The sequence below is a fragment of the Pelodiscus sinensis genome, chromosome 1 (genome assembly GCF_052426305.1).
Source record: "Pelodiscus sinensis isolate ZL-2025 chromosome 1, ASM5242630v1, whole genome shotgun sequence".
NCBI classification, from domain to species: domain Eukaryota; kingdom Metazoa; phylum Chordata; order Testudines; family Trionychidae; genus Pelodiscus; species Pelodiscus sinensis.
The window spans coordinates 195,918,042-195,940,331 of record NC_143052.1 but is presented as its reverse complement, the minus strand read 5'-3'; the positions used below and the strand labels follow the sequence as shown (position 1 = coordinate 195,940,331).

General features: G+C 47.4%; 1 protein-coding gene across 1 annotated transcript in view; it reads left to right on the top strand.

Moving 5' to 3' along the window:
- Positions 1-22,290, top strand: part of LOC102444730 (cystathionine beta-synthase-like) — a 61,360-nt gene that overhangs the window by 14,263 nt on the left and 24,807 nt on the right. The window contains exons 3-4 of the mRNA XM_089774227.1: positions 8,592-8,698; positions 19,606-19,740. Of these exons, the coding sequence (XP_089630353.1) occupies positions 8,592-8,698; positions 19,606-19,740 (242 nt within the window). The remainder of the gene's footprint in view (positions 1-8,591; positions 8,699-19,605; positions 19,741-22,290) is intronic.

Genomic DNA, 22,290 nt, shown 5'->3' with positions numbered 1-22,290 from the left:
CTGAGGCTTTGCCAGAGCAAAGCCTCAGAGGCGCGGGGAACCGCCGCTGCTGCCGCTTTGACTGAAGCGGCAGCAGCGGCGGTTCCCCGCGCCTCTGAGGCTTTGCTCTGGCAAAGCCTCAGAGGCGCGGGACCCCCCCGCGGCTGCGGCTTCAGTCCGGGTGCCTGTGGTCTGCTGGGGACCGTCCCCAGCAGACCACAGGCACCGGATCTCAAGGGGCAGCAGCAGCGGTTCCCGAGCTTCTGAGGCTTTGCTCTGGCAAAGCCTCAGAAGCGCGGGAACCCGCCCGGTGCCCCTGGTCTGCTGGAGACGGTCTCCAGCAGACCAGGGGCACCGGAGCAGCTTACGAACGGGGCTTTCTCACCCCGACTTCCGGGGCGAGAAAGCTTCGTTCGTAAGTGCGGATCCGACGTAAGTCGGATCCGCGTAAGTCGGGGACTGCCTGTACTCAGCTTGCACTAATATGCTTCTTTGTGTAACACTTATACCCAGTGTCCCTGGAAATTCTTTTAACTTTGTGTAAATGTCCATATACAGCCCACATGCTGGATTTCTATACCTAAGAATCCATTGTGCCCTTTTGATCCTTGAAGAGTCTCAAGAACTTCAACTAGCACCTTGTGTAGCAGATTTCCAGATCTGCTGTGAGTCCGGTGGAGATAGGGAGGGAGATTAGGAAAAGAAGAATAGATCTTGGATCAGATGAAGGGGGTAATTATCTAAAGATTTACAATAGTACAGGTTTGATCTGGTTCTTACATTGTCTGAGCCGGTTATGCTGCCTCCTGTAATTCCGGTAATGGCCAATCAAGTCTCACACTGGAATGATGAGGTTTTTCTCTGGGCATTTTAAACAGCAGAATTTCTCAGGGTATGTCTACACTACAAAGTTAGTTCGAACTAACGGACGTTAGTTCGAACTAACTTTAATAGGCGCTACACTAGCTCTCCGCTAGTTCGAATTTAATTCGACCTAACGGAGCGCTTAGTTCGAACTAGGAAAACCTCATTGTACGAGGATTAAGCCTAGTTCGAACTAGCTAGTTCGAATTAAGGGGTGTGTAGCCCCTTAATTCGAACTAGTGGGAGGCTAGCCCTCCCCAGGTTTCCCTGGTGGCCACTCTGGCCAACACCAGGGAAACTCGTCTGCCCCTCTCCCGGCCCCAGACCCCTTAAAGGGGCACAGGCTGACTACGATGCCCGTGCCAGGTGCAAGCCTGCCAGCACCCAGCTAGCAGACCCTGCACCTGGCACGGATCGAGCCACCCACATGATGCCCCCCAGCCCTCCCCCTCTTCCCGGGACCAGGCTGGCGGCTCCCGGGAGCTTGCCCGGGACCGCAAGAGGCGGGAACCCGCCTGGTCTAGTGCGGACATCGTGGACCTCGTCCATGACCTCCGCACTAGGCACAGGAAAGTGGCCGTCTAGGGCAGGAGAGCTGCCAGCCTGGCCACCCAGGAGCAGGTGTGCATGAAAATCAAGGGGGTCCACTGAGACCGCTGACCCTGAGCCCTGAGCTTACAATGGCCGTACTGGGTCAGACCAAATGTCCATCTAGCCCAGTAGCCTGTCTGCCGACAGCGGCCAACCCTAGGGACCCTGGAGGTGATGGACCAAAGACAGTGACCAAGCCATTTGTCTCGTGCCATCCCTCTCCAGCCTTCCACAAACCTTGGGCAGGGACACCACTCCTACCCCCTGGCTAATAGCACTCCATGGACCCAACCTTCATGACTTGATCTCACTTCCCTTTAAACTCTGTTCTAGTTGTAGCCTTCACAGCCTCCTGCAGCAAGGAGTTCCACAGGTTGACTCTTTGCTTTGTGAAGAACAACTTTCTGTTACTAGTTTGAAGCCTGCTACCCATTCCTTTCCTTTGGTGTCCTCTCGTCCTTCTTTATGGGAACTAATTAAGAACTTTTCTGTATGCACCCTCTCCACCCAACTCCTGCTTTTAGAGACCTCTATCCTGTCCCCCCTCCGTCTCCTCTTTTCTAAGCTGAAAAGTCCTAGTATCTTTAGCCTCTCTTCATCTGGGACCTGTTCCCAACCCCTGATCATTTTAGTTGCCCTCCCCTCTCCCACCCTCTCTCTTCCCCTCTCCCACCTCCTTTTCCCAGTCTCCCCCAGTTTTGTTCAATAAAGACAGATTCCATTTTTGAACACAATTGTCCTTTATTTTGTACATCAAGAAGAGGGGCTAGGGAAGGGTAAGTGGAAGGAGGTGAGGGAGGAATGGGGTACGCGTCCCCCATGGGGAGGACTGGGCTGGCTCTGTGGGCTTCTGGGGGTGGAAGCTCTCCTGCAGCCCCCCAATTGCCCCATCTCCCCAGATGGCAGCCTGCGGCAAGTGCAGCCGGGCTGATGGCCGAGTGCTGTGATGTGCCCAGTGTGAGTACTCCGGGCAATCCAAGCCAGGACTGCTTTGCAAGCGGGACACCCCTGAGAACTGTCTGTCCGGGGTGGGGGTCAGGACCCTTTAAGCACAGCCCTCGGCTAGCCTGAGACAGCATCTCCACGCTCTAAGTCCTCCTCTGATGCCCTGCCGGCTCTGCTTCCGGCCATCCTTAAGCCTGGTTCAGGGTCCACACTGTGTGGACATGCTAGTTCGAATTAGCAAAACGCTAATTCCAACTAGTTTTTTAGTCTGGATCCGTTAGTTTGAATTAGCTTAACTAATTCAAACTAAGTTAGTTCGAATTAACGTTGTAGTGTAGACGTACCCTCACAAAGTAAAAGCAGGATTTCTGGAGTGGAATCCTCTTGTTCCCACTAAGATACAGAACTGAAAGCAAATGGAGTGGTATTGAAATATCCCCAACAACCATGCCAGTGAATCAAAGACATTTGTCAAAGTCCCTTTACATTCACACACTTCACATGGAATTTAAAAGCTTCTGTGTGCCTTCAGTGAAATATGTTCATGATAAGGAAAAGCAATTTGTCATGAGTTGAGGGGCATTCGGTGCCTCCCTGGTTCCATGTTAGGTTCTCCTTGCTCCACTTACCACAAAGAGGATAAGTCAAGGTCCACAAATAATGGAAAAATTCTTGGTCCTACTGATTCCAACAAGGATAACTCCTGATGAATGAGGCACTCTTGTAAGGAGGAGTAGGATGACCAGATGGCCCACATTTTATAGGGACAGTCCCAATATTCAGGGCTTTGTCTTATATTGGCACCTAGTACCTCTTTCCCCACCAGCTCTCTGATCCGTTTTTTCACATTTGCTATCTGGTCTCCCTAGTAAGGAATATCCGCTGCCCTCTGACGCTGACAGTTTCTCATTGCTGAAAATCTTCTGACCACCAGACTGGCTCCCTGCTGACACTTGTCACAGATTTCTGGAGCAGGGTGAAAGTGTGTGTGTGTGTGTATGTGTGTGGTGTGTGTGTGTGTGAATCTTACTCAAGTGTTGGTTTGAATTTAAAAATGGATTCACCTTGGCCTTGCTTGTACCTTTCCTGTGTTGCTTTCAGCAAATATAATTCACTAGTCAGTATGTGTTCCATGTTCCAGACTGGGCCAATTCCAGAGAGTGCAAACAACCAAAAATAAAATAAACCCCACAAAATGTGTCAGTTTTGAAGGAGATGTAAATTTGTACTTATTACCTTTCTCAGCAGCAGGTCGTATACATCTTTGGTATTTCAAGGATGCTGTTGGTTCAGAGTTCAAATCATGATAGAAAACATGGGGAGTGATTGTGGCTGTGCTCTGCCTTAAAATATGGATTCAATAAAGACACCCCCTAAGGAATCTTTTTTCCCCCCTGTAAAAGGTCCAAGGACACACACTCTCAATCTACTTGGCCACAGGCCATTTAAATGTGTGTCATTTGCTCAGTATCAGTGACATGCTCTAGTTCCACTGGAGCTGAACAGATAAAAATGGGCTGGAAACCCGTATTGCACCAGTCTAACTGAGAGTAGAATTTAAAGTTCTCTGTGGAGAAACCAGAGCTCTCTGCTAAATGACAGGATGAACAGTTCTCTCTACACAAAGGGAGGTCAGGTCCTCAACTGACGTAAACTGGCAGAATTCTAGTGAAGCTGATTTACAGCAACCAAAACTCTTGCTCTGCTTGTGTTATAGACATGTGGGTTGACCCAAATATTTTAAAAAATATTTGACATAAGCTTTTTTGGGTTAGCTACTTAATTCTTCAGAATAGGCATACTGCCTCCCTAATCTGTTAAGACATAGACTTGCCAGGTACATCTCCACTGGGAGCTGAGGGTGTGAGTCACAGCTTGAGAAGACATACCCCACTAGATGTAACACATTCAGGGCAGCAAGCCCTTCTGATTGCTCCTACCTCCATGTTCTATTTTTAGCACAATAGGTCATTTAGAGGTGATGTGAGTAGGTCTTCTCCAGCGAGGCATTACACCCCCCAAGACATATGCAAGAGTTCACAGCCATATGCCTGCAGCAGAAGAATCTGGCAAAATTGATACTTTTTATTGGATCAGCAAATAAAGGCACAACCAGTCATTTAAAGGGCACAGAACTCTAGATCTGGTTTATCTACACGAGCACTCTTATTCCAAGTGAGTTACCAGAGTGAGGGTGTGTTTAGATTACATGGCTCCGTCGACGGAGCCATGTAGATGAGTGTACTCGGCAAAGAGAAATGAAGCGGCAATTTAAATAACCGCTGCTTCATTTACATCAAAATGGCTGCCATGCTGTGCCGATCAGCTGATTCTCGGCACAGCGCAGTAGTCTAGACGGGGATCAGCTCACCCCAGATCCCTTTGTTGTCAGATCCTGTAAGCCTCGTTTCATGAGGCATAAAGGATCTGATGATAAAGGGATCTGGGGTCGGCTGATCCCCGTCTAGATTACCACACTGTGCCGACACTCAGCTGATCGGCACAGCGTGGCAGCCATTTTGATGTAAATGAAGCAGCGGTTATTTAAATTGCCGCTTCATTTCCCTTTGCCGAGTACACTCATCTACATGGCTCCGTTGACGGAGCCATGTAGTCTAGACACACCCTGAGTCTGATGCCAATAAACACACAACTCATTAGCTAGTTTTCTGGATTTGTGTGACTGAGAGACTAATTCTGGTATGGAATATCTACTTAAAATTTTGGTACCTATATGCAACAACGCTCTCGGGGTTTTACACACACACTCTTGTGGCATGAGACTTTCAAAGAATTCCTCTTGGGGGGTTGCATTTAAAGAATTAGAAGTATCTGAATTAACAAAGTGCAACACTGTCGTCTTTAAACCCAACAGTCCTTTAATGCAGTCAGAGCCCTCCAGGGGGAGTGGCTACCTCTTTTAGATCATGCTATAGATGGCCTCTGAACAGCTTTTATATAACTTTCCATAACCCTCTCTAACTCAGGGGTGAGCAATAATTTTTGTGGGTGAGCCACTCCAACGATTTTGGTAAGCGGACACAGTGGTTTATTATGTTAATGGAGGATCTGGGATGGAGTTTGGGTGCAGGAGGGCGTTCTGGATAGGGATCAGGGTGCAGGCAGGGATGCAGGGTCTGAGAAGGAGTTTTGGTCCAGGGGTGGGTTCTGGCCTGGTGCAGGGGATTGGGGTGCCTAACAGGGTGTCAGGTGCAGGCTCTGGCTAGTAGATACTTTCCGTAGGTGGTGCTTGGCTGGTGGTGCAGCGGGGCGCTCAGGCTGCCTACATGCCATGGTGGCCCCACGCTACTCAAAGCTTCCAGCGGCTGCTGGCAAGCATGTCTCTTCATGCCCCTTGTCAGAGACATGCTTGCTGGCAGCCTCTGACCTTGGTGCCAGGTTTAAAACAAACTAAAGGAAGTTTTTCTTCACTCAGTGCACAGTCAATCTGTGGAACTCCTTGCCAGAGGATGTGGTGAAGGCCAGGACTTTAACAGGGTTCAAAACAGAGCTAGATAGATTCATGGAGGTTAGGTCCATCAATGGCCATTAGCCAGGATGGTTAGGAATGGTGTCCCCAGCCTCTGTTTGTCTGGAAATGGATGACAGGAGAGGGATCACTTGATGATTCCCTGTTCTGTTCACTCCCTCTGGGGCACTGTTTCTTAAACTGTGTTCTGTGTGCCGCGAGGCAGTCGGAGGTGTGCCGTGGAGAACAACAGAGTTCAAAATGGCCACCCTTAAAGGGGCAGGCGACCTTTTTTCTCAATAACTTTCCCCTGACCCTTCTCCCCCCACCCCCGACTTTTTTGTTGTTGTTGTTTGTTGTTGCTCAACAAAATATCCATGGTGTTCCTCGGTCTTAAAAAGTTTAAGAAACTCTGCTCTGGGGCATCTGGCATTGGCCACTGTTGGAAGACAGGATACTGGGCTAGATGGACCTTTGGTCTGACCCAGTATGACCATTCTTATGTGTTTCTGGGAGCAGTGAGGGTGAGGCCACGGCAGGCAGGCAGACAGACTGCCTGAGTGCTCTGCTGGGCCATGGGACATTTTCCTCCGGCTTTAGCCCAGAGAGTCATGGTGGGTGGGAGAAAAATGTTCAGTGAGCCGTATTTTGCCCACCCCTGTTCTAAATCCATCCACTTGCAACCCAGTGAATGAGCTGGGGAAGAGAAACACATTACTATATCAGTAAGTCAGCATGGACAAGTCCATTCCAGTCAATGAAACTAGGAACTTTCACCCACCCTTTGACCCACAGTTCACTCGGAAAAAGAGCACAAGATTTATAGATTTGAGGTGGGCCCAAATGTTCAGATTCACATGCAACCTGCATCCACACAGTAATGTGCTGCCAAACTTTTAACAAGGGGTCCTATGGAAGTTTTCAGGCTCCACAGATGGGCTGCATGGGCCAGACACTTTTGTAAAATGCATTCCTCTACTTAAAACATTCATCTATGTTTCCACCACCACCTTGGGCTAGTACCTCATGACCCAATGTGTTTACCTCTCACTGGAGGCACATCTAGTTAACTCCCTTATCTGGAAGCTTTTTCTCAAAGCAGCAGCAGTACTGGTAGGAGCTGTCTTGCAGCTTCTCCTCTCAGCAGTGGCTGATGGGGTAAGCAGGTCCCTTCTGGAACGATCTAGTTGGTCAGCTGAGGAATTGAGTCTCCTTTGGTTTTTGAGATGGGTAAGCATACCTGACTGCTATAGTCTGCCCTTGCATGTCTGGGAGGGGTCCTAGCTATATAATGTGAGAAAAAGCTGGTTCACAGACAACTGAAAATGTCAACAAGCATTGCTGTCCCCAAACTATTTTGCTCACACATCTATCTGTAGATTGGCCTAAGGGTGCTTAACTGGCTTAAGTCATTTTTCTCTTTTTTTTCTCTTTTCTCTTTTTTCTTTCCCCCTAATTGCCAGGTTATGGTAATTTACATTTGCAAAGCTAACTTCACAAGGAAAAGGGTCACGAATATGTGTTTTTGAAAATCAAAGCTGAGCTTTGCCGCCTTGGCTGCTACAATGCCAATTCTGTTAACATGTGGCTCTTCAAAGCCCTTTCTAGCTCATCCATACATGCACAGCCATAGGGCCAGGGATGTAAGCAAGCAGAAGGGCAAGCAGGAAGAGGGGACATGTTTGCTTTCTAAACAGGCAACAGTGTTCATACAAGTTGCATCACAAAGGTAGCTGACTAGGGCTACGTCTACACTGCAGTGTTTGCAGCAAGAGCCTGTGCAAATGAAGCACAGATTAGCATATCGCCGTGCTTCACTTGCATAATTTATTCAAGCCATTTTTGCGCATGGGGTTTTTGCGCAAAAACAAGGAGTGTGGACGTGGGTTTTTTTGTTTACAAAAACCCTGTTTTGCACAAGATCCTTATGCCTCTCCTGGAGAGGAGTATGGGATCTTTTGAAAAAGGGGATTTTTTTTTTGAAAGAATCACATCTAGATGACAGTTTCACTTTCAAAATACCCTTTTTCAAAAGACCGCTGTGATGCAATTATGCAAATGAAGTGCAGGATATTTAAATCTGTGCTTCATTTTCACTTTCAATTTGTCTAATTTACATTCCTCTTTCGACAGAGGGATGTAGTTTAGACATACCCTTAGGTACATCTACACTGCAACACAATTTTGAAAGAACTAGCATTATTCTGAAATAACTTAGTCTGCGTCTACACAGCAGGCTGTTATTTTGAAATAGTGTCAAAATACTGTCAAGCTGGAGGACGACTTACTCCAACTCCAGTCATCCTCCTTGTACGAGGAGTAAGGGAAGCAGAGGAAGAGTGTTCTATTTCGAAATAAGTGCGGTGTGGACTCTCCCAATTTCGAAAGAATCTATTTCAAAATAAGCTAAACAATTGACGTAGCTCAATTTGCATAGCTTATTTCGAGTTAAGCCCTGCAGTGTAAATTCACCCTAAGGGTGCTGATGTAGGAGATGGCAGTATTTGCTACCATTATGCCACATCCTCCTGTAGTCCAATTGGCAGAGACCTTTTCCATCACTGATACTAGCAGCCTAAGCAATTACTTATGGTCATGTCCTTCTGGAATCAATCTCCCACAGCCCTACTCTTCTGCAGACAATGAAGCCTCCCTTTGATCTGGTTTCCTTTTTATGAAGATTTGAATCACAGTCACAGTTACCCTCCCTCAGTATTTTTTTTCTCTTTCGCAACTAACACAGGCCAGAAGAAACAAACATCCTGCCAAATATTTTGAAGAAAGTTGGCCGCACCCCTCTGGTTCGAATCAACAAGATTGGAAAGGCCTATGGACTCAAGTGTGAGCTCTGTGAGTATCTCCCTTCCACTGCACTTCTCTCAGTTTTGCTGAGCTCAGTGACACGCTCAAAAGCTGGGAGGAATAAACAAAGCCTCTTTTATGACAGAGTCTGTTACTACAGGTTGGGAAAGCATGACCGGAAAGTTGGCGTAGCTGGGCTAACCTCTGGACCTTGGGTTATATTACGAGTATTTATCCTAGCTAAAATGGCAGTCTTCATTTCACATGGCAAGGCAACAAGCACCTGACAGTAATGCAAGCCTGGATCCTACAAGTACTACTACTACTACTACTAGCCATATCACTCAGCTGCATTTTTGCAGCTGTTGGAGCCTGAGTATTTTGTGATGTTTTTTTTTTTTTAATCTCCATTTTTTTAAATAGGTTGTGTGTTGAGGACATTTGCAGTACTGTGTGTAGTTGATGAGTAGCAGGGTCACAGGTCACCGGGTTTGGAGGGAGAAAAATCTCAGCGCTGATTGTAGCAGCTGCTCCTGGTTTTTTGGCAGAAGCTGGGGGGACCAGCACAATGCAGAAGAATCTGTGCTGTAGTAGGGCTGCCAACTTTCTAATCACAGAAAACCAAACATCTTATCCCCACCCCTTCTTGAGGCCTCACCACTGCCCTGCCCCTTCCTGAGGCCCTACCTCTGGCTCGCTACATTCCCCCTTTGTCAGTGGTTCCCTCAGATGTCTTGTGAAACAGGAGTCTCCCCTCTCAGCTGTTGCGTGGTGGCATGTGCTCCCTCGGATCATCTCGTGCACCTCCTGTGGTGCGAGCAACCCACTTTGGAGACCACTGCTGTAGGGCTAAGGTGCTGCAAGACTGAGGCAGACTATTCTCCGCCTCTCCTGGCACCACACTGTGCTCTGAAAGTAGCCAGCAGTTCTGGCTCCTAAGCAGGGGGGCCAGGAGGCTCTGCACACTACTCTTGCCCTCAGGCACCAGCCCCCCAACTCCTTTGCCTGTAAACAGCCAATAGGAGTACAGAGCTGGTGCTTGAGGTGGGAGAAGTATGTGGAATCCTGCCAACTCCCCACCTAGGTGCCAGATTTTCTGGGTGCTTTTGGGGTGCAGCTTTGTGGCAGGGCAGGTGGGGACTATCCTGAGCAATCCTGGACTTTGAATGGCCTAATTAGCGCTGCTGACTGGAGCCTCCAGGGTCCCTTCTTGACTGGGTGTTCCAATTAAAAACTGGACATCCGGTCACCTTATTCTGTAAAATCCACAATTCTGTAGTACATGAGCACAACACAGTGTCTAATGTATTTATCCTTACAACACCCATGTCAGGTAGGGCAATGCTGTTATCCCTATTTTACAGATGGAGAACTGAGGCAGAGCTGGTGGTGGCATCTCTCTCCTGTGTGCCCATCTTCCTGAATTAGTGAGAGACAAGGAAGGGGGAGGAAATGTCTTTAATTGGACTAACTGCATTTGGTGAGATAGATGAGCTTTTGAGCCACACGAAGCTCTTCTTCAGGTCTGGGAGGGGCAGTCTGCACATCCCAGCAAAATGCCTGGTGGAACAGATTGTTTAGCGTTAACTTCTCTCTCTCTCACCAACAGAAGTTGGTCCAATAAAAGGCATTACATCCCCCACTTTCTCTCTAATATCTTGAGACTGATGTGGATAAAGCTACGCTTCATATGTCAGGGCTGAACTAGCAGACCCTCAGATAGTGGTACTAAATATTTTTAACGACTTGAAAACAGTTTTTCGAAATAAAGGAGATGGATCAAATATAATACAACGTTAGGCTTTTTTTCCCCCTATACATTCATGATTTTTTCCGTTAAAGATGAACCGGAAGGCAAAGGTTTGAGTTGAACTGAGCCTGGATTTGTGTGTTGCACTAACTACCCAGCTGCCAGGTTTTATCAAGCTCTGCATGTGGCATTTTCTCACAGATCAGAGGGTTGCTGATTTCCTACATGCATCCTGCCCCAAGCAATGGTAGGGACTAAGAAATGGAGCAGCACAAATCTTGGCAACTGAGGTTGCAGTATGTGAGTAATGAAGGCTGCTGCTTAGGTCAGTGGCTAGGGGAGTGCTGAAGGGTGGGGTGAGAACGAGACCTTGGCTAATATGTAGCAACGTGGCGGTGCTGTGGGAGCCTGGGGTCCCTCCTCTTCTCTCCCCATCAGCTGCTGCATGCATCCGCCTCCTTACTGTTCCCTCCCAATTCAACTCCAGCAGAGTGCTCAAAGCCTACCAGCCCCATGTGTAACTACGCTGGCGGGTGGAGGGGTACTCAGCATAGAAATATTTTTAACATTTTTTTTTAATATCCTCTTGAAATGTTCTTGATACACTCCCTGGCACTCTGCAGCTGTCTCAGAGGGCTTGTCTACACTGCCACTTTATAGTACTGTAACTTTCTCACTTGGGAGCTGAGAAAACACCACCACCGAGCGCAGCAAGGGTGCAGCTACACTGCACTGTAGGTCGAAATACGATGCACAATTTGAGCTATGCAAATTGCGTATCTTATTTCGATGTTATTTCAAAATAACTTATTTCAAAATTTGGTGCTGTCTATGCAGCACTTATTTTGAAATAAATTGCTGTTCCAAAACATCCCTTAGTCCTTGTGGAATGAGGTTTACAGGGATGTTGGAATAGCGAGCCCGTTATATTTTGAAATAACGGGCGCGCTCAAAAGACACGGAATAGATATTTTGGGATACCAAAATAGCTCTGCAGTGTAGACATAGCCCAAGTTACAGAGCTCTAAAGCATCAATGTAAACAGGCTCCCAGAGCTGTTAGCTACTCCCTGTGAAGGTGAGTATCTAGAGCTCTGGGAGAGCTCTCTGAGTGATCTTGCCGTGCCCACATTGGTGCATTAAAAAGCTGCCACAGCTGCGCTTTAAACTTAGCATCCTAGACAAAGCCAGAATATATCGTTCTGTTGCGTCATGTGAGGTAATAGCTGTTACTGGACCACCTACTGTTGGTGAGAGAAACAAACTTTCAAGCTAGAGAGAGCTTTTCTTCAGGTCTGGGAAAGATAATTAGGGCTGGTCTACACTGAAAACTTGCATTGGCGTAGCTATGCCTCTCAGGTGTAGACAGCCCTGGATCAATGGAAGAATTCTCCTATTGACCTCGCTGCTGCCTCATGGGGAAGTGGATGAACTACACCAATGAGTGAATCCTTCTCTAGTGTTTACACTGAAGCACTGCAGGGGTGCCGCAGTAGCATTCAAAGAGTAGACATAGCCCCCGAGTGATGCAACTAAATGCAAAGGGAAACAGAGTTTTTAGCATAAGTAGATAACATATACCATAAAAGATCATTCAAGGTGAGGTAACTTCGAAAAAAGAGGTAGCGATGGAGTTGTAGGTTAGAGATTAAGCCATAAATCCACTGTCTTTATTAAGGGCCTGATGTTCAGAGACTAGCAAGGTTATGAGTGGAAGTGTCCAAGCTTGTCTTTTGAAGGTGTTGTGCAGGTTTTCCTTTGGGAAGGAGGACTGAGAGGTCAGATACAGAGCAGTTGCTTTGTGATAAGTGGTTGTCCACAAGGGATCAGCTGTTTTTGTCTTGTATCATTTTTCTTGCGAGTTCATTGAAAGGTTTCATGATTGTCTGCTCTCACCGTTAAGTTCCTTCTAAGCAGCACAGCCACGCAACAGCCTATTAAGCACCGTGCAGGTGTTCAGGTCTGTGACAGGGAGAACCTCCCATGGCAGGGAGAGGCTTCCCTCCCCGCTGGCACCAACCTAGCTCTGGAATGGATCTGCTGTGGCTAAGGTAGAGGTGCCCCTCTCTCTGCCCCAACCCAGCCCCGGCATGGAGCTGTGGCAGGAAAATGCACTTCTCCCCCACAGCCCATGTGCTGCTGTGGGTAGAAAGACCTGGAAGAACTTCTCCCCACCCCGCTTCCCCCCACCCTTCTACCCCAACTCCGAGCTCTTCATCCCTGGCCTCACTCCAGAGCTCACACCCTTAGCTAGAGGAGTAAGGATGTTAAATATCGGTTAATTGACTAGTCAATTAACCTTATGAATTCCTATCGGTTAGTCAACTATTCTATAGGCACCCGGGAGGGTGGGGGGAATATGCAGGAGCGGCAGATATTGCACTCTAGTCTCACTCTCAAGAAGCCCCCTGCCACTCCGCACAGGGTGCCAGGCGGGAGCTGGTCCGTGAGGGGAGTCGGTTTAAAAACCAGCTCCCCTTACAGACTGGCTGCCTGCTGCCCTGTGCAGCTGTTCAGAACAGCTGGCGGTTCTCTTTGTGGGGGCGGGGGCAAAGACTTCATGCGCTTTCCTCACCTCCAGGCCTTCAGAGTGGCAGCGCCCCCTGTTTAGGGGGCGTCTGAGCTCCCAGACCTGGTGCAAACTGGAACTGAGCTGGGCTGCCTGCCCATCTGGCTCCTAATACACTTTAAATGCAGAGCTGCAGCAGGGGTAGGTCCCGGATCCGTGGCAAGCCAGAACCGAGCCAGTCTGCTGGCCAGCCTCCTAAAAAATGTACTTGGGGTGAGTGGAGGGGAATGCGTATAGTCTATAGCATTAACCTGTAAGGTTTTGCTTATTGGTTAATTGGTTAATCAACTACACTATTACATCCCTAAGCTGGAGCCCTCACACTCCAACCCTCTCTGCCGCAGCCCAGAGCCCTCTTGCACACTCCAAGCCCCACCCCTGCTGTATGAATTTTGTGTGCACTGATGTAGAGGTGATGTGTCGTCACACCTCCACATTGGTGCAATTAATAAAATTCATTCTGCACGTGCCATGGAAAAAATTAGAGGGAACACTGGTCTCACCCACATAATTGTTGTTGCCACATTTATGTGCATCATATGGCATTGCATGAGTTCCAATGAACCTTCTGGTATGTGTGATTCCACTTTCTGGGATACCTTCGGTGAGGGCTCCTCTCAAACGCCTACATGTGCCCAACAGGAAAATCGCTTCATATGTTTGACAACTGCATTTATCAGTAGGATATATATTAGAAGGCCAAATAAATAGAAAGGCAATTACATTAGAGGTAGGTGTGCAAGCTGTTGGAGTCTGCCCAGCGGGAACAGAAGTCTCTTACCACATGAGGAGTTTACCTATTCCTTTCTCCACATGAGGTGTGTTAGGAAAAGGATGGAGGGGCTTGTACTTATTAAGTTTAGAATAAGTTACAGATTTTATTTGGACCTGATGGTGACAGGCAACTTAAGCAGTGCAGGGTCTACTCCAGTGTTGGGCAATAATTTCAGATGGGGGGTGGGGGAGAAGCACTTCAGAAACGTTTGAAGTGGCCCTGGGCTGCCCCAGAAGGGGCGGAGCCTTGGGCAGAAGGGGCAGGGCCAGGACACTTCCATGCTTCCCTGCCCACAGGGTTGGCCTGGCGGTGAAGAGCATGTCCCTGCCCCGCAGAGAGAACGGCCAGCTGTTCAGAACAGCTGGCGGTTCCCTTTAGGTGCCCATGGCCCTGGCAGTGGGAAGAGACTTCCCGTGCTCTCCCCCCACTGCCCAATTGACCTGGGGATGAAGAGAGCACATGAAGTCTCTAACTCCCTGTCCCCACCCTGCCAGGGCTGTGTGGTGCTTAGTCAAACCCTGGCGGTTGACTCTAAGCGCTGCACGCCCCTGATGGGGGAGGAGACTTTGCACACTCCCCTGTCCCCAGTTCCTGATTGGCCTGGGGGAGGGGGAGTGGTAGGGCATCTGTGGGCTGGATTAACCCACTTGGCTGGCCGTATCCGTCCTGCAGAGGCCCTTTTGCCCATCCCCAGTCTACATTAATGCTGTGTCAATCTAATTACATTGACTGGCTCTACACCACTCAGGGAGGTAGAGTTACTAACTGGGTGAAAGGAAGGACTTACATCAATGGGAGCCAAATTTAAGTGAACTCACTTCCACAGCGAGGGTGATGCAAGGCAGCTTATGTTGATCTAACCCTGTAGTATAGAATCATGAGTGGTGTGGAGAGGGCTGATAAAGAAAAGTTATATATTAGTTCCCATAATAGAAGAACTACAGAACACCAAATAGAATTAATGGGTAGCAGGTTTAAAACTAATAAAATAAAGTTCTTCACAAAGCACATAGTCAACCTGTGGAACTCCTTGCCAGAGGAGGCTGTGAAGGCTAGGACTATAATAGAGTTTAAAGAGAAGCTAGATAATTTCATGGAGGTTGGGTCCATAAAAGGCTATTAGCCAGGGGATAGAAACGGTGTCTGTGGCCTCTGTTTGTCAGAGACTGGAGATGGATGGCATGAGACAAATCGCTTGTTCATTGTCTTCAGTCCACCCTCTCTGGGGCACCTGCCACTGGCTACTGTTGGCAGACAGGCTACTGGGCTAGTTGGACCTTTGGTTTGACCCAGTACGGCCGTTCTTATGTTCTTACGTTCTTATAGACCAGGCCTGAGGCAGAGAGATGAGGCTCTAGATTCACCAAAGGATTTAGGCTCCTAAATCCCAGAATCAGGCCCCAGTGGGATTCACAAAACTCCTGCTCAGATGCTCCTAACCCATGTAGGCACCTAAACTTGATCAGTGCCTACATTTTTGCAGTAAAATTCTTTCCGCTCCTGTGTCTCTGCTCTGAGCACGTGCACTGTGGTCACATGCCAGATGACCAGAGGGATGCATAAACTGGAGGGGAGGCTTTCCATCCCGTAGCTCACCTGGAAAGCCTGGTCTGATAAGCATGAGAAGTCTGCACAAGCTGAGAGAGAGAGAGAGAGAGAGAGAGAGAGAGAAAAAAAAAAAAAAAAAAGGAAGGAAGGAAGGAAGGAAGGAAGGGCTGGACTTCCACAGTGCAAGAGCTTCAACAGGAGAGGCTGAGGAAGCCCTGCACCAGAATATCCCATAGCCCAGTGATTGAAGCACGCACCTGAGAAGTGGGTGACCACAGTTCAAGGCCTTTCTCCCCATCAGGCGGAGGGGGGCATTGAACCGAGAGGCTCCCACATCTTGGTGAATATTATAGCTACTGGGTTACAAGTGATGAGGCTTTTCCTCCTTGCTAAAATAGTGTCGCTGCCTGGCACCGAGAGGATGTGTGGCTGAGAGTCCCAAGCAGCGGAGGGTGCCTCTCTCTGAGAGAGGGGCAGGGCTTAGCACACATTGGCTAGCATAGGCAAGGAGCCCCTGGCATGCTGGCTTTTGTGGATGACATTCTCAGCTGCTTTCAGCTGAATTGAATTGGACATTTTTTCTCTTGACTGCACATCTGTAGAACACAGTTTCTCTTGCTGTTTCTCTGCAGTCAGATTCAGTGTGTGGTTTCCAGTGCCTTCCCACGGGGGTTTATTTTCTGTGTGTTTTGCCAGTGGGTTTTTGGCTCAGTAGAGCCAGGATGTGTTCCCTTGAAAGCTGAGATAGAGTCTTTCCCCCAACCCTCCTGAGCAGAGTTGGATTTGAAGGAACAGAATCTGGACACCATATGTGAAGCAAGCAGGAGAGTTTGACACACACAGCACTGGCGGAGTGTCACATACACCTGCTAGGCTCAGTGAACACTGCCAAACAGTAGGTTACAACTAATTATATAGGATGCTCAATGGGCAGATCAAAGTGATGGGGTGAGGGGAGTCAGATCCTGGATCCCTGAATAGGTGCTAATTGTGAGGCAAAATAAGAGCAATAATATAAAGTTACATAGTGTTTCCAGTAAAACAAGTATTTTAACAAAGCAGACATCAATTATGTGTTCAGTGGTGATGTCTGTCAGCTTCAAGATGGCGTCTCTGCACTGATGTGGTCCATCTCGGGATTAAAGCAGAGACATTAGGAGTACTTGACAATGGCACATTTGTTCCTAGCACCATTGAATGTGTCTTGTCCTGTCTCCCATCCTGGGCTAGGTGCATGGGGGGGAAGGAGGGTTTGCCATCATGTACTGTGTGTGTGTGCCAGTCCCAGACTCCAAATTTAGAATAGGGGTTCTTAACAGAATATCATAGCCTGCCTCAGAAATTTTTATCCTACAGATTGTTATAGTTTCTGATGCTGGTCGTGTTATTCTGTGAGACAAGTACCTTGTACTGTGTCTGGATTTTATTTTTCTGCGTCTGAGTAAAGCTGGCGTGTTGTGAAAATCAGATATATTTTTAGTGAAAGGTTGTACATGTATTTTCCCTGAGGAAGTGTGTGTATTAATTCAGATTACCTTGTTCGATCTAAGTGCACCAAATTAACTATATTGAAGTGATATGCATCCACCTTCCACTCTGTTATGCTAGTTTAATGTGCTTTCCTTTCAAATTAACTATGCAGCATTTTAGGTAGATATCTGATGGTGCCATTTGGCACTATACACATGCTGAGATTTTTCTTGCTGTGCAATGTGTGATGCCTACTGGAACCCAAAGGGATTCTGGGACCAGGAGGGGTCAAAGTAAAAAATTCCCATGATTCCCTTTTAGAATTGCTGTAAGGCAGCATGGTAAAGGACACACTTCTGAGCGATAGGGGGATCACCTTTTCCACAGGCAAAGCGGGACTCATGCAGGAGCCCTGCCCTGCGTTTCCCCCATGGCCGCACCCCCTGGCTGGGCTGGAAGCTGTAGCTTCCCAGGCAGCCCAGGCTTCTGTAGGGAACTCTGGTTCCTTCATGTGCCTTGGGTGGGATGCCTAAAAGCACCCCTTGTCCCATGTCCCCGTCCCCAGGGTGCATAACCCAGGGCAGGTAGAGAGTCCAGGGCTCCCCACAGCTGCCCAGGATCCCCAGGTGGCTCTTACTAATGCCCATCTCCAGCTTTCAGCCTGGCTAGGGGGCAGGGTCTTGGGTGGGAGAAGAGAAGCAGGGGATAGCACCTCATGGGGAGGAGAACCTAAGGCCCACTCAGCACAACCACCACCACTCCTAGAAAGAGGCTGGTACCAGCTAGCTTGTGAGTGGCTGTCCAATGAGAGCAGAGTGCGAAAGACTGAAGGGAAGGTGGAGGTGTCTCATGACACAGTTGGATGATGTGCCTCTTGTGATAGCGGCCACTGAATTTTGCGCATCTGTAAGCACAAGGGAGAGAGCTTCACTGAGGGGATGGGAGGAGGAGGTGGAGAGACTTTCTGAATGTTATGGACAGCTGGAGAGGGCACGGCTGCAAAATGCCCCAACCGATTAGGGAAATAGTCAGGGATGTGCTCCAATACAGTTGTCTTGCTCTGCATCAGGTCCCTTTCCTGGGCTGTGCATTCCAGTCTGATCTTTTGTGAACACTACAGGAAACCATCCCTTCACACCTCTGCCTTCATAATTCTTTATTGGGATGCAGTCGCTTGGTCCCTGAACAGCATCTCTTGCATCCCTTGGAGGATTGCCAGTCCTTCAGCGGAGGATAAGGTCCTGTATGTGCAGGCTGTAGCACTGGAGGTGCTAAGAGAAATCAGGAAAAGCAAACAGTTATTGTTCCACTCCTTGTCTCTGGGCTAATAGCGATAACATGTTTATTTTCTCCCAATGTTGGGGTCCTATTCCCATTCTCTTTTCACTCTGTGATTCATTTTGAGATAAGGCATTTTCCAGTGTACCTTTCCCCTGATATAGGACCCCTATATCAAAGACTGTGGAGGGGATTGGTGTGGGAAAGGGGCTCTAAGCAGTGGCAGACTGTTAATTGCTTGTGCACTTCTCCATACCCATACATTGGAGGTAATTACCAGGAGGCATGTATTGTTACCAGGAGACACAGAAGGGGCTTGTTCAAAAAGACAGTGGGCAAACCAGGAAGATACACAGTGCTGCTGTTTATCAGGATGTTCTCTCCTCTTGCAAGACTGGAAGGGGAAAATTAGCTCTAGGAGTGGCCTTGCGTTTGCTTTTATAAGACCTGTAGATTAAAGCAAAGTGCATCACAAAATAAAGTTTTGCAGTAACTGATGTGAACAAGGGGTTAACAGTGCTGTAGGAATGACTAAAAATAATCACGTTATGGCTTTTGGACTGTCCCTGTAGCCTGATTTTGGTAATTTACCTCGTAAAATTTGAACCCTGAAAGTACATACCTTACCGATTTTGTTTTCATAAGGAGTTTCTTGCAGAGTAAGTTCCTAACAACTCAGAGTAGGTGAGGGTGACATGAACTGGCTCTGAGATTGTAAATTCCTCTGTATCTCCTCCTTGTTCTGTCCAGCAATGAGTCTCGTTGTGGACTTTCAACAAATAAGGCCAGGTTCTGTTACCCTTCTCTCACTGAGTAGTAGTTTACCCCAACTGTGGTTCCGGCTCCACTAACTTAAGTGGGGCCTTTTGTAGAATAAGGTCCCAACCTGATCCAATTGAAGCCAGTCTCAAAAGTCCCTTGGCTTCAGAGGTAGCCTCAACTGGCTCTGTAGTACTATCAACAGGAGTAAGAGCATTGGAACCTGCCTCAGTGATAATTATTTACTTCATCAGGCAGCATTGTAAAACCTCTTAAAAGGTCACTTTCAAAGCTCTGCATCTTTGTCAGCCTCTAAGGACATAGGAATATCTGCACCAGAAGAGGCCAATGAGCCATGCACTCAGCTCTCCCATCTCTGATAATGGCCATCGTTGGATGGGAAGTGTCCACTTTAGGAGTGTGTGACCCAACCTAGCAATCATCGTGTGTCCAGAAATGGAAGGACTGGTAACTCTTGAAACAGACTTAGAAATGTGGCACTTATTAGTAGTACTTATCATTTATCTACCTGAATTTCACTGAATAAAAATGCTATTAAAATGTAAAATAAAATTATGTACCTGGCCCTTGGGCTGTAGATCCATGCTGCAGCTAATGATGTGTTTAGAGGTTTCCTAATGGTTAATTACAATGACATGCTTTTTGAGCTCTTGTTGGGTGGCGAATGGTGAGAAGCAGTGAAGAACTGACGTGCTTCTCTCCTTCTGTAGTGACAGTTTTAGTGTGTTTGATAGCAGAGCTTGGTGTGGGCTTGTTTGTAATGGGGACTTCCCTTCAAATTTCTAGTGGCAAAATGCGAGTACTTCAATGCTGGAGGGAGTGTGAAGGATCGAATTGCCCTCAGGATGGTGGAGGATGCTGAAAAAGCAGGGATCATAAAACCTGGAGACACACTCATTGAGCCAACATCAGGAAACACAGGTAGGAACTGGATTCGTAGCCCTGCATTTGGACAGCGTGATTATGGAATAGATCACCTGATATTACTGAGGAGAATGGAGGTTTATGGCGCCTTTCAGCTCCAACTACAATGAAGATATAATGAAGAGGGACAGTCAAGCTTGCTAAACCATTTCTGGTAAATGCAGTTTTCCCTTTTCTGCTGCCAATTGTCCCCATCTGTTGCTGCTGTATTCATGTGTGCAGGGAAAGCATGAGAGAGAAAATTAACCCCCGGTCTGATGAACAGTCGCACACCTGTGCACTACATTATGTGCCTCAGTCTGGAGATTAGCCTCTGTCCTTATAACTGTCTCTGTCCTCAGCTCACCTGCCCCCAAACTGTGCCTAGTTGTTGCAACACGCCAGAGGAAGTAAGAACTCAGAGGTGATTTAATGCTGAAATTCCTAAAACTACTCCAAGGCGACAAAGCTGCAGAACTAGGCTGTGTCTAGACTGGCCAGTTTTTCTGGAAAATCAGCCACTTTTCCGGAAAAACTTGCCAGCTGTCTACACTGGCCGCTTGAATTTCCGCAAAAGCACTGAATTCCTACTGTAAGAAATCAGTGCTTTTTGCGGAAATACTACGCTGCTCCCGTTCAGGCAAAAGTCCCTTTTGCGCAAAACTTTTGCACAAAAGGGCCAGTGTAGACAGCTCAGATTTGTTTTCCGCAAAAAAGCCCCGATCACGAAAATGGCGATCGGGGATTTTTTGCGCAAAAGTGTGTCTAGATTGGCTACAGACGCTTTTCCGCAAAAAGTGCTTTTGCGGAAAAGCGTCCATGCCAATCTAGATGCTCTGTTCCAAAAATGCTTTTAACGGAAAACTTTTCCATTAAAAGCATTTCCGGAAAATCATGCCAGTCTAGACATAGCCCTAGTGTGTGGTAACCCTGGGTAGCTAGCTAACCATAAGGCATTAACAAAAAGGTCTTAGAGGAGCTGGCACATGTACAGCACATTTCCTGGCTTCAAGGTTATTGAATAGTTAGGGCTGGTTTTCACAGGGGAATTTCCCTGAATTCCCCCATCAAATAAATAGGCTTGGCAGGATTAGAAATGCCAGTAAATATTGATTCAATGCACTCTCACAGACCAATGGAAAAATATTCCCATTGTTATAATCAAAATTTGCAGGTAGACAAAGTAAGAAAAATGCTGCTTGAGGTCTAATTATAGGCAAAATCCAGTGATTTGGACTTTTGAATTAGGCTTGTTACAAATGGGGCGAGCAAATGAATAGTAAAAGCCGGTGGGATTTGATGTTTGAGAGCCCTTTACATTGTATATTTTGACATGTGATGTTGACAGTTTGTGTGTGAACAGCTATAAAGGTTTAACTTTTTTAATCTCAGGGCACGTCTAGACTATGTTCTAATTTCAAAAGTGGGTCTTTCGAAAGTGAAAGTAGTCTGGACGCAGGGGTTTTTGGGGAAAAAAACCCTTTTTTGAAAAATCGCTCTTCCTAAAAAAAAGGAGGTTTACGCGGTTTTTCGAAATAGGGTTTTTTTCCCAAAACCCCCCCACGTCCAGACTACTTTCACTTTCAAAAGACCAACTTTCGAAAAAACAATCGAAGAAGATATGCAAATTCCCATGGAATTTGCCTATCCTCTTTTGAAATTAAAACATAATCTTGACGTGCCCTCAGTGTCTACAGATGTAAACCATTCTCTTACCTTCTCCCATAAAATGTTTCTGAATGCTTAAAAATAAACATTGATATGATCCATCAAAATAGTATAGCAAATGAAAATTGAATTCTGCCAAGCCTACAAATATATCTTGTTTCTCCCACATCTGCCATATGTAGCCTCACCTGGCTAGGAACAAGCTAGGGCCAGTCCATGGTTGGGAGCGAAGGTGTAGAAGCTTTCTCCCATTGTGTAGCTTGCACAAGAAGCAGGCACAACTGGCCATGCAGCATCTATCTTCTTTGTGTCAGGGTGTGCTCTGCTCCCAAGCAGCTAAGGCTACGGGTCCATCTCCCCTCACCTCCTTGCACCAGCAGCCCAAACAAGACCAGTATATTTTGGGGGAGGGGATTCATCTGCACCCCACACAATGGTGTAGATGCCACAGCTCAGAAGGGAATTCTACATCCTGCACTTGCCTAGAGGTTGTGTGTGTGATTCCACACCCCCTCCAACACTGGTCTGGGTCTGCATGGTGGTCTGTGAGTCTTGCAGAGTGTTTCACGAATGTCCTGCCCATCCTCTTGTAACAATTCACAGTCTAAAGCCTCATTTCCCATCCCCATCCAGCTGGCTGTGTCAATCATTCAGAGTGAAACTGGAGCACAGATACGCTTGGGCAACTAGCCAGGGAGTGAGGCTGGCGCGTGTGCAGTTTTGTCTCACGAGTTAGACTGTTGGGGGTGGGGGGTGTGAAGCAGCTCTGCGGAGAGCAGGCAGCGAAGGATAATTACATCTTTCCCATATTGTAAAAACGACACACGTGGGAAAACAGAAGACTGCAGAAAAATTCTTCTGAGTCTTTCCAGTCCCTTCACTTTAAGTAAGCGCTTAAAT